Source organism: Mycetomoellerius zeteki, unplaced genomic scaffold (assembly GCF_001594055.1).
Source record: "Mycetomoellerius zeteki isolate Tzet28-1 unplaced genomic scaffold, Tzet1.0 scaffold149, whole genome shotgun sequence".
Lineage (NCBI taxonomy): Eukaryota > Metazoa > Arthropoda > Insecta > Hymenoptera > Formicidae > Mycetomoellerius > Mycetomoellerius zeteki.
In genome coordinates this window covers 1,728,787-1,741,854 of record NW_017256436.1, presented here as the reverse complement: position 1 = coordinate 1,741,854, position 13,068 = coordinate 1,728,787, and the positions used below count along the sequence as shown (strand labels likewise).

At 29.0% G+C, this 13,068-nt stretch overlaps 1 protein-coding gene across 1 annotated transcript; it reads left to right on the top strand.

The window, feature by feature from the left end:
- Window positions 1–963: 963 nt before the first annotated feature.
- Window positions 964–3,447, top strand: Hb (hunchback). The gene is made up of 3 exons (XM_018462879.1): window positions 964–1,146; window positions 1,614–1,837; window positions 2,244–3,447. Exons 1-3 carry the CDS (start codon window positions 964–966, stop codon window positions 3,445–3,447), a joined length of 1,611 nt encoding a protein of 536 aa, XP_018318381.1.
- The last annotated feature ends 9,621 nt before the right edge of the window (window positions 3,448–13,068 follow it).

The window sequence follows — 13,068 nt, the reverse complement described above, 5'->3', positions numbered from 1 at the left end:
GTTGTTATAATAATAATCACTGTTATTCGTCATCTTATGGTCTATCCTGTAATTCTGTAGTTCTATAATCTCTACGACAGCTATGAACCAAAATAAGTGTACCCGTTACGATCATTATGATTCATTATAATGTTGTTTTTATGTTTTAATGTTTTTAAGATTGTTCAGAGTACATAAATAAATTTGAAAATCGTGGTTTTTATATACAGTGGTTATGCATGCATAGTTTATCTAATAAAAGTGTGAATGGTATAATTTTTGTTGAAAAATATTAGAAAAACGGAAAATTCTGGTGGAAGATCAAAGTAGAAACAATAGATTTGACAGATTTGTTTCAGATGGAGATTTTTATCTTAATAATATTAATTCATTATTAGTAGCATGCTTCGAAAATGCCAGGTAGTTATTGACAACAATGGCGAGTGAATTTACCAATAGAAAAGCATCGTAATCAATTAATTTAGTCCTAATTTAATAAAGTATACTTTTTTCATCTTTTATTATAATGAATAGTTTCAGAGTTATGCACCAATCACGCTTTTATTGTATAGACTGTGTGTTATTATTGCCAAATTATTATTTATTATTATTTTCAGCGTTGATCAATAAATTATATAAAGCTTACGCTTTACATCTCTCGAGAAAGATATTGAAATATCCGGATATAAGACTTAGATTTAAAAAAAGATATTTCGTAAACATTTGCTACCGTGCGTAAATAATACGCGCGGTAAATAATACGTTTTAAAATTTTTTTACTTCGAATATTGATTTATTGATTTTATTAATTATTTTGTTAAACAATGAATATAAAAGTTAAAATTTCAGTTGATTTCCGTTCCAATCTCTCATGTTTCGTTTAGATATATTTCATTCGTTATAATCTCCATTGCGCATATAATCCTAATCTTCATCTTTCTAATCTTATTTTTATTCTTTTTTCATGTTTTAAAGATCGTAAAAATGAAAAAATGCGAAAAAAATGTCGAATCCTTGGGACAGATGCCGGAACAACAACAGAAGCAGCAGCAGGAGGGACAGAAAGAACAACAACAGCATCAACAAGAGACCACTGCTGACGAGCAGCGATGTCCATCCCTTCAGCCAACCACACCCGCTTGGGGTGACAGAATGGTGAGTAATCGTGCAACCCCTCTCCAACTGAGCTTCATCTCCCTACTTCTTTCTTCCTTTCCTCAATACGTGTCGTGTACTTTATTCATTCTCTGGACCCGTCCCCTTTTATATTCAACAAAATGTCGACGATGGAAGACGTACATCGATGTCGTATCAATCGAGTCTTCGAAGTTCAAACGTGAAATATTTTTTTGCTTGCACCTGTTACGTTTCTTATTTTTTATCTCGCTGAGTGTATGTCGTTAATGAAATAGATACAAGGATATAAATTGTAAATGTTGATTTGCAAATTATAATATATTCAAGATATAAAATCAAATTTTCATTTATTGTCTCTTATGCTTTAGAATTTTTCAAAATGTGAAGTTCTTCATCTTGTAGTTAATTAAATCATCTCTCTCTCTAGCCCTAAATTTTTAATATATTTATTTTTTGTAAAGAAGACTTCCTAAGAATTATTTTTATATTCTCTGTAGGGTGAACAATCGGCGGATGAAACTAATAACAATTTCAATTTCTTGTTCGCCCATTCGATTCCGAGCACGTCCGATATGAGAACGTGTAATCTATCGTCCTCGAAGAATAATAGTTTATCATCTATATCCAGTTTAACCGAGAGTGCTATGAACAGTAATCAATCATCCAGTGATGCACAATTACCTAGGAGGTGTAGATTGTGTTCCTACGTTGCGATATCCAGGTATAGTATCTAATATTAACTTTTTATAGTTTTTTTATAGTTGTGACCTATGTAAAGCTATATATAGAGCGCATTAGAAGATTGATCGGTTGAAAAAAGAGAAAATTGCAAAGAGTAAATAAATAATATTAGAAAAATATATGGAAAATGGTACACAAAATGTACATCTTCCATGTTATTTGTATAAATATAAATTATAATATTCAATATTCCGTGAGTATGGCAATACTTTGCCATACTCATGTGCGTTTTTAAAAATTTATTTTATGAAATTGAAAAATTCTATTGTTCTGGTTAAAATTAAATGTAATGATTCCTCTAATTGCATTACTACAATTGCATACAATTGTATTCACTATTCATCTCAATAGAATAGACTACTATTGTTAAAATTTTATATTTTTAGAACGGAGTATATCGATCATGTAATCACTCATTCCCAGTACACAAAAAATTCATATATGGAAAATGACAATTTAAATGGATATGTTGATGATGAAGAGTTTGACGATTCCGGTAATGAATTAGTCAAAGGGAAGAAGAGAAATAAAATTCCCAAACCGAAACCATGCAGCAAATGTGACTTTATAGCGAAGACGAAATTGGCGCTTTGGTTGCATTTACGTCAGCATTTCACACAGGAAGAATGTTCTGGCTTCGTCTGCAACTCGTGTCCATTCGCCACCACGCTCAAGCATCATATGACATTCCATTGGTTTAGTGCTCACGATGATTTCAAAGCATTTATATGTTCAGAATGTTCATATGCATGCGTGAGTAAATCAATGTTAACTAGTCACATGAAAACGCACTCGGAAGTCTATCAGTACAATTGCGGCAATTGCTCATACAAGACTAAATTCTGTAATGCAATGAAGAAACACCTAAAAGATAATAATCATCAATCAGGCTTGGTATTGAATCCAGATGGTACGCCGAATCCATTCGCCACTATCGATGTTTACGGTAATAAACGCGGACCCAGACGAAAGCCATTTGTAGAAGAAAAGAAAGAACTGACAAATAGAACCATCGAGGATATACCGACAAATTTAAGAATGAGTCCCCCGATTTCATCGATTTCAACTCCGTCAGCTTCGGTTTTATCAATTCCGATTTCATCAACTACGATCTTAGACTTGGCGGATCCAAATATAGATCAGCCATTGGATCTTAGTATGTCCGCAATGATAAAAAGACAAAATCAGCCACAATCGGCCAGCTTTTCAAAACGTAAGCGTAAAGCGGTGAAACTAGAATATCCCACAATAACAATAAGTGAGAAAAAATTTCATATAGATGACAACGCCACACAAACCCAGAACACAGATCAAACCTGTACGGAATCTTCTCTTTCGGCACTTCTAAGTCAATCTGATTTCCAAGAGAAAAATATGACACATAATATAAATATACATAAAACATTTATTTGCTACCATTGTTGTATTATTTTTGCGAGTGAGATTATGTACGCAGTGCATATGAGTTTTCACAAAGTTAAAAGCCCTTTCACGTGCGCAGTATGCGATCGGAAGTGCACAGATCAAATTACATTCTTTTTACACCTCATTCGAACAAAACATGAGTTTTGTTCGAATGAAAAATACTAAACAAAAATGCCATATAGATTGTGTAGGAAGAGAAGTAAACTGAAGTAATCTAGTCAGAATGCAAATTGATAAATTAGAGACACGTAAAAATCATATCGGTAAATTAGTTTCTATTTAAAATATTTTGTAAATGTAATATCGCCTTCTAATTTTGATGTCATTAGCCGAAAATTGTGGGCTGATTTAGACTCACATCTTCTTCCGCTGCCGACTGAGGTTCCGAGATCAACATCGTCGATGTTGAGGGATTATCTTCACGTTAGCAGAAAGATGATCATTGGCATCAGTCGTATTAGTTACGTGTTTGGCATGTTCTATGTCATTGATTAAATATCTATAGGCGCTTTACAACAAACCTGCCCCTGTTCCTTGTAATCTATGTTTGAACATGTTGCGATATTTTGAAACAAAAGGTGACATAACACGTTAAACGGATTATCTTCAAGCGACAACTGCCTGTTAATGTTTGGGTTTATTCCGTTCATTGTTCATTTCATTAAACAAATTATTCAACGTATTAGCTATGACTACAGAATGAGGTGTGATTGGAGTTGATATCCGAACTGGCGATTTTTGAATTGTTGTTATCTGGATTGGCGACCTTTGAGTTGGTACTGGTGATGGACAGGTATTGAAACCAGTATAATTACTGGAAATTTAATTAATTGCTTTCTGCTGATGAATACAGATTTTTATTTGAAAAAATCTCAGAATATTTATAGAAATTATGAGATTGGTTTCAAGCCTGTGTGTTAATGACAATAGAAGAAGATGTAAAAAGGGACTGGTTTCCCTTTTCATCAATAATATTTTTTTAATAGAATATAGAAATTTCGCACAAAAATTTGTATTAATACAATTTTTAAAACATTAAAAATTGATGTACTCAGATAAAATTAATCGATTAGTTTTCATTAAAATTTGATTTTAATGGCTATATGTATAAAGCTGTATCAGCTTTCTCTGAAATTATGTAACTTTCCTAATACCCATATCAGACTACAGATTGAAATTGAAATTGAGACTGAATTTGACTAATCAAAGCAAAGTTTACTAAACTTAATATTAGTTTTCTTTCTTATAATTTGTTAATTTCGATCTCAGTCTCAATACCAATATCTAGTCTGATACGGGCATAATGTTATATATTGCAAATTTTTTGCACGAAATTTCTTCTCGTATCTTACGCAATTGTACGTTCAAGTAATAAAAAAAAGCGTAGTCACAAAACTATAGTGTATTATTAGACAGAATTGAGTTTATTTCTCTTGATCTCGTACATACTATATTACTTTTTTTTACTATTCTTCGTCTTTCTACACTATTATTATTATCTAATTGCTAATCTCTTTTTTTTTCTTCGCAATAATATCGATTATTAAAATAAGAGCAAATATATAAATTATTTTAAAATGTTTCGACTTTTTTCTGAATAGAAAAACAGAAGAAATTTTTTTGACTTTTAGTATTATATTTTTACATTTCTCTTTTGATAATTCTACAATTCAGGATAAGATACATATACATACATCTATGTGGCGTAATTTATTTAAACAATTACTTTTATTCTTTCCTATTGAACTTATCGATATTATGCGAATTTCTCTGCATGTAAAGATCTAATAGCAAAATGAATATATAGTTTAAGTACAATATTTTATATTATTCAGTATTTTATTCAAGTACGTAGCTATTCTCTCTTACACTTTTCTTGTGTACCAACTATTTTATTATTTTTGCCTTTTAGATTGTTCAAACTTGGCATAAAAATATTATTACAATAATTACATATTATCGTCAAGAGATTATATAACGTTTCTTTATAAAATTTATTGCACAAAGCAATAAAATTTAAAGAATTAAGTCTAATAAATATCTATATGTAAATATGCTACATGTGAGAGTGTATAGATTATAATCAAATGCATGTATATCTTGTGATAAATTTCAAAGTATTGTTCTTATTAACAATTCTTTGATAGCCAATGGACAGTAATGTGCAATTTTAAATTTATATAGATCGAATCAACTCAAGTAGCGATCAGATCCTATCTTTATCAAAATTATGATGCGTTTAGTGCATTGCGTCATATTTTATTTAAAAATCACGCGATACATCAGGATACACACGATCAGGAACGTGGATGAATATTCTGTTTGTTAAGAAACGCTCAAAAACTTTTATAAAGACGGCGTATATCAAATATATAACTGCTTTAAACGTGCCGATGAATCTGATCTTCCTGATAGAAAATTGGTCTATAATCAGACAGATTAGGTTAGATTAGACGCTAATATAAATAGTTGTTTTATACGTCACGTGCAACATAATATTATTGATATTGGATGCAAATGCTATATATTGATTTGTAATCGATATTGTATGCAAAAATAGGTATACAATGATAAAAAGAGCTTATGGCATGCAATGCATTAATTCTTTTTTTATTTTGCAGGCACAGAATAATCTAATAGACCTCTGCATATGCTAGCAAATACGTAAAAAAGAATTAAAATAATATTTTGCTGGAAAACTTTTACAAAATATTCAAGTTTATTTAATTATATAAACTGTTAATTGCTTTCGCATGTCACGAGCTAGCTTTATGAGTGAACAAATAGAATCGAACTCTCAAAATTGCAAAATTTATCAAATCAGAGTCAAGATAAATATAAATTAAACTTTTTTTCGTAAAGTTTTACAAATAAATTAGACCGAATGTTCGAGCGTTATAACAAATATTTTCTGAGTTTCTACAATATTTTATTAGCTAGAATTCACATTGTCCATTTATTTACTCAAGGTATGCCATTTTAATACAAATTCTTTATGAGTTACTTCCAAGATCAAATTAAGTTCTTTTGCTTAGCACAGTGGTTCATTATATATATATCTACGACATTAATAATAACCGATTATATCGCTGGTATAATATTAATTAATATCGTATTGATATAAAAGTACAGTTAAAAGTGTTTAAGCAGTTATATGCACATGAAGTTATACTAGTTCTCACAATAGAGAACTGTTCCGATGACATAAGTAATTATTATTTAAATATTAAAATCTTCGACATAGTAATTGACGTTTAAACAAATTGTAGTCGTAAACGAAAAAATTTTGACGCATTGTTTTTCCTTTATACATATATGTGTATACCGAAGTATTAATAATACCAGAAATAATGTCATTTTAAAATTGAATATTTTCTCCATTTTTAATGATCAGTGCACTGGACCCAGGAAGCCAATCAAACAAAACACGTTATTACAATGAAATTTAAATTTACCTAATAAATCATTTATTTGTTACTATATACTATTTAAAAATGAGATACACTGCATAAACTTTATATCAATTTCAGAGTTCAAATCCGTAAGTCCAAAGAATTCTATTTCATATAATCAAAGGTTTGCAGATGTAATTATATTTTCGTACTAATAAAACATTAGTTGTTAAAATATGTAAACAAGATCTAGAAATTTGATGATAAAATTGTATAAATTATAATCTTCGGTATATATATACATATAAAGGATTATATTATGTTATTATAACACATTTATGTATTTCGATTTGAATTTAATACTGCTTGTAGTTATGAGATTCTTGAATCTCAATATGCTTTACATATGCAAAAAAAAAATAATTACATACAAATTACATTTTTGTCATTTAAGACATTTTTTTATTATGTTTATATATATTTTGAGTTTTGTTGAAACTTTTCAATAAAAAAGTTTAATACGTATCACAAAATTTTTTCTTGTAAATGTTTTCCTAAAATTTGAGTTAATATCCTTGTGAGATAACTTTTAATATCCTTGTGACTTAACTTTTATTTATAAACCTAACGCACAATAATGCACGTGTATTTGTTTCTGTTTTGTGTGATACTTTGATAACTTCAATTTTATGTATTATTGATGTCATAAAAGTCTTACATATAATTTATTACTGAATTACTCTAGTCATATCTTAAAGGACATAGAAATTGTGCGCATATATATTTTTAGCATTCAAATATATATATAAGGCAAAAACTTATTTCAATTTTTGTTTGTATAAAAATAAAAATATTTTATCTATGTATGATGTCAATGAAATAAAAATATAATAGTTTTTCTATAAAAATCTAGTAAAATATAATGTATATCGAAAACATAATAGTTGTTACTGACTAAAACTAATTTTACCACAAAAATATAATATAATAGGATACATTTCTGTTAATTATTCGAGATAAAATACTAACAATAATTTTGTTTTTTTTTATGAAAATGAATGTAAGATATGGATATATTTGTGTATTAAATTTTTTTAAATGCTTCCTGTTTAGGCTCATATTGCTGTGTGACTTCTTAACAACTCTTGGCAAGTACCATGTGCAACATCGACTGCCTTGTCCTTGGAATTGTACTCTCGACAGAAATGCTGGGAAAATCGTCACGAGATGGACATTATAAAAGTTTCTGTGAAGCACATCTGCATCATCCATATTTAAACAAACAATCTATAAAATTTTATAGATGTATTAGATAAAAACGTGCTTTTATGTCGATATCTTATAATAAATTGGATCAAACTTTGCATTATTATAATGTGTACTAGTACATATTACAGTGTTTAAGTGAAACTGATGTAACTGGTGTGTGCGTGCGTGCGTGCGTGCGTGCGTGCGTGTGCGTGTGTGTGTGTGTGTGTGTGTGTGTGTGTGTGTATGCGTGTCGGTTGTGTGCGTGTGTGCGCGCGCGCGCGCGCGTGTGTGTGGGGTTGGTGTGTGCAGGGTTGGTAAAAAACATGTCTTAAACGTGTTTTAAATAGTTTAAAACATGCTAAATTGATGTTTTTAATATCTTTTAAATATGTTTTTTTACAGTACTGTTTAAAGCATATTTGAAGTATTAAAAACATATTTAAGAAGAAATACAGTATATTTTATTCTTAAAAAAGAAACATTAATCTTTACCAACTCTGGGTGTGTGTGTGTGGGTGTGGGTGGGTGTGTGTGCGTGTGGGTGGGTGGGTGGATGGGTGTGCGCGCGCGCGTATGTGTGTGTGTGTGCGCGCGTGCGTGCGTGCATGCGTGCGTAGGTGTGCAGTATGATTGTGGCCCATATTCATAGTCAAGCTTTATATTTAAGGCTTCCTTAAATTTATCTTCAGATGCTCTACGAATTATTTCATTGGCTACTAAGCATCTAAAGATAAATTTAAGTAAGTCTTAAGTACAAGGTCTAACTATGAATACGGGCAGTAGTCTTTTTAGAGCTTTGCAATAAACTAAATTAAATTAAATTAAATTAAATTATTAAAAGTTATATACTGATTTAATTTGAGCGTTAAAGTGAAATGCAAAAATTTCAAATATTTCAAATATTTCAAATTATATTAAGAATTTCACGACTTAAAACGTTTCTATATTTTCATATTAAACACATATCTTTACGTCAATATTTGTGTACAACTTTAATATGCATTAGTGCGCATTGAGTGCATCCAATTGAATTTGCTGTCAGAAAAATGTAAAAGATAATTTTGAATAAATATGGAAGAAGCGTGTATCATATGATTGTACAAAAATTACACAGACTAGATTTTATTTTTTAAGTAGAACATTTTTTTGAAACTTTCCTAAATTTAAAAAATAAAAACGTTGGCAGACACATTTATACTTCCATTTTATAAATTATATAAATTATATACTTATTTGTATAATTTTACATATTTTAAGTAGTACAGTTATATAATATAAAAAAAAGCAAAATGTGTTTCCATTAAAAAGAAAATTACAGATATCGATTTAACCCTCAACTACATATCTCGATTTAGAGTATTAATTTACATGTCTGGGTCCAAGTGACCCATAGCGGTTTTGACTGGCTTTGTAATTATCACAAATCTCAATGGAAAATATATTTTTTTTCTAAATCTGAAATGCCACAATATATAGAATCGAAATATCAAAACATAAAAAGGTTTTGATAATAATTAAAAAAGTTATGCCAAAGAATAGTAAAGAACAATTTGTAAAAAGAGTGCAATAATTTTTTTTTTAAATCATATCTTTATGATAAAAAAAGATATAAGTAAAAATAAGTAGTGTTTTGAAAAGGAGAAAATGTGAACTTTAAGAAAAAAAATACATTATATTGATTCATTCCAAAAAGTATAATTATTGCACGAGAAATGAGGGCATTTTCGTACATGCTCGGAATAATGATATCGAAGATACGTCGGGTATTTTCTTCCTTAATGCAATGAAAATATTTTATATTAAATATATAATGATTTCGACATTATTTACTCACGATTTTATAAATCCGAGAAAATAGAGCGATCGTTTCGCCAAGTCGCCTGTCTCGCAAAAATGCTTTTTTTGACAATGAATATATGTTTTAATTATAAGAAGAGACAACATATATACTTGAATACAGCACTAATAAGCAGTTTTAATAAACAGGCACTTATTAAAACCGAATTTTCACTTTCGGCAAAAATCTCTCGAATTTACATTTGAAGAGTCCAAGTCACCCAAGCCAAACTTTTATTGTATCACAATTAGCATCAAGACAACAACGAAACAATTGAATTGCGGCGATCGACAGAGAAAGATTCCAAGTTTTTTTTACCTCCTCATTTTAACTCTGCAATATTAACGTACAAAAATTGCGGCTGATTAAAATTTTCATCCGGGTCCAAATGATCCACTCATGTAGTTGAGGGTTAACTTTAAAATGAAATTGTGTTGGTTACATTTATTCTTTGAAATGACTTAAATCAAGATTTATAATATTTATATATACATGTCATTTTAAAAACCACGGTATATGTTCCTATTTTTGATAATTTACTTTTATAGAGAAATTAGTGATTAAGGTATAACTCTTTGTAATATTTAATTACTATTTATTACAATTAGCAAATTATTATAGTAAGCCGATAACTTCAAAAATATATCAATCTATAACATTGATCTTACCATTTTAGGAGATCGATGATATCTGACGATTTTATCGAATATGTACCTGTATCATAATACATAGTAATGTGTTTAATTTATTATTTTTTATTGTTAGATATCATTATAGACAAAAGACATCATTAATTAAGCGTCAATATGTAACGAAATATGTATAAAAATATATTTAATATATTATATTTTAATATATTATATAATAATAAGTTGTTGCATTCATTTTATATTTAATATAATAAATTAATGTAAAATTTTTTTTCAGAAAATGTTTAAAAGACATGTAAAAAATTTTACATTTACATATATTTTATGTCTATCTTTTTCGAATTATCTCTTCCCAGCTTATGCAATGAAATGCTTGCAAAATTAATATAATGTGTTCTAAATTAATGAATCCTTTTTTTTCACAAATCTTTTAATCAATTTACAGATAATTTTTTTTACATAGTAATGTCAGGATTAAATTTATTTTAAATTTTCTTCAATATAAAACATTTCGCAAATAAATCGGATTAAATGCTGTTTAAATATTAACAAATATTTCGACCTTTAACAACAAAAATTCGCCGAAAACTGTCCGATTATCAATATTAGAATTATTTAATATACACAGTTTAAATAATCAACAAGTTTTTGCATAAATTATGAAACATTATAAAGATAAATGAGATTTATATTCTTAATTTATACTTGTGTATACATACATTTTCGATATTTTCTAATAAAAAGGTTGAAATAATTTGAAATTCAGTTTTATTTGCATGCACTACTTATCTTAAACAAAAGCTGAAATGCGTAGCAGTAGAATATATTATATCTGTGCAAGAAAAAAATAAATAAAATAAAATTATGCAAATCGATCAACAGCAAAATTGATTCTAAAACAATGGCACATAATCCGAGAAACGAAGAAAGTATTGTTACAGCTTGGACGCCGGATTTATTTGGTCCTGTTTTTAAGAAAAAGAGTTTGACACTAAAACAGGTTAGATCTGACAGTTAAATAATCTGACTTCTTTACACAAGGCTTTTGTCCCTTTTTATTAATATAAACTAGTTCGTTTTTAATTTATACTTTACTCACTTTATGTATTTTAATCCTAATTTAATTTTTAGGCCTTGTATTTGCGTAATGTAGACGAGCAAATCCATCGTATGGCGACTTTCGTTCCCGATGAGATAATATACGAAGACTTGTCAGAGAAAAGTTTACGAAGTTTCCGAGCTGTTTTAATGTTTTTAAATATTTCAGGTTAGCACCATCGTTCTGCGTACGCATAAGTTATAAATTCGTTTATATTAAAGTAAACAAAAGTATTTTTTTAAATTAATATAGTAACACGTGATCAATATAACAGATTTCTCGACACTATTTAAAAATTTTATTCACGATAAAAACGGAGGATCTTTGGCTTTAACTCGAACGTTAAATGATTACATCCATATCGTGGTTCGTGAAGTATACTGTAGCGAAGGAGATATACTAAAATTTTCTAGTAAGAGAAAATACTGTTTAAAATAGAATACATCAATAAACAAATAGTTCAGAAATATTTTTTATAATAAATGTTTCTTTTCAAATAAACATTATTTCGCGCAATCATTTTTTAAAATTTGTAAGGAATAAGAAACATTACAATTATGTACAAAATAATCATTCAGTCTAATTTGCTAAAATATACCGTATCATATTTCCTTATTGATTATATCTTAATATAATCCATATAATATAATATTTTAGAGGAACAAAACAATTAAATCAAGCACAAAAATGTAAGAAATTATACGTATATATTAAAATATATAGATTTACTGGTACCGATTCATACACTTATGTGCTCGATCGCACATAAATACATAAATCATTATTTTATTAGAGATCTATTAAAATAAACATTATGTTAACAATATAGCTGAAGGGATATTAGCAGCGTGGAAAGTACACGATGGCGAATTCATATTTGACGTTGTGCAAAACGTAATAGCAAGCGCAATGAATATACAAAATTCTATAGCGGTCTTAAAAGACGTCAACGGTATTTATAAAGGTATTTGCCATATATAATAACACGTTCTAACTAATATGAAATATTTAAATTTATGCAAAGTACCAATTTAAATTTTAAAAATTAGATTAAAATTATAATATTGTGGAGTGACGGCCGAACTTGATCGAGGTCGATAAAATAGATTTTGTATCGTCCGCTTACGCCCTCTTCAGGAGACTTAGACTCTCATGCGCTGAGCAGCTGTGAGCAGCTATAAGCACTTACGTTTCCAGCTGTTTCCAGCCGTGCGCCGTTTCCAGTCGCTCGGTTTGCTTACATGTATGACCATTTAGACAGAACGCAATCTGAAATATGATTGCGTTCTAAGTCACACTATGTACTAAAAATCTGTAATCTATGTGACGTAAAATACAGATTTTACTGACAGTATACACGGTCGTAGCACTTTTCGTTATGGTCCGTTGCCATTTTAGGTTACATAATGTGTCAAAATGTATCACATGAATATATATTGCACATATATGTGTAACTATTTTACCTCTTTTTGCTAAAGAGATAAGATCTGTAATAGTCGTAACATAACTATATATGGATTTTTAGTACTGACAGTGTATGTACATCGATACATGGCC

Excerpts from the sequence above, each read along its gene's own strand:
- Hb (XM_018462879.1), top strand. The coding sequence starts at position 964 with ATGAAAAAATGCGAAAAAAATGTCGAATCCTTGGGACAGATGCCGGAA. Across the intron at positions 1,147-1,613 it reads ACAGAATGGTGAGTAATCGT|GGTGAACAATCGGCGGATGA; the intron begins GCAACCCCTCTC and ends TATTCTCTGTAG. Across the intron at positions 1,838-2,243 it reads TCCTACGTTGCGATATCCAG|AACGGAGTATATCGATCATG; the intron begins GTATAGTATCTA and ends TTATATTTTTAG.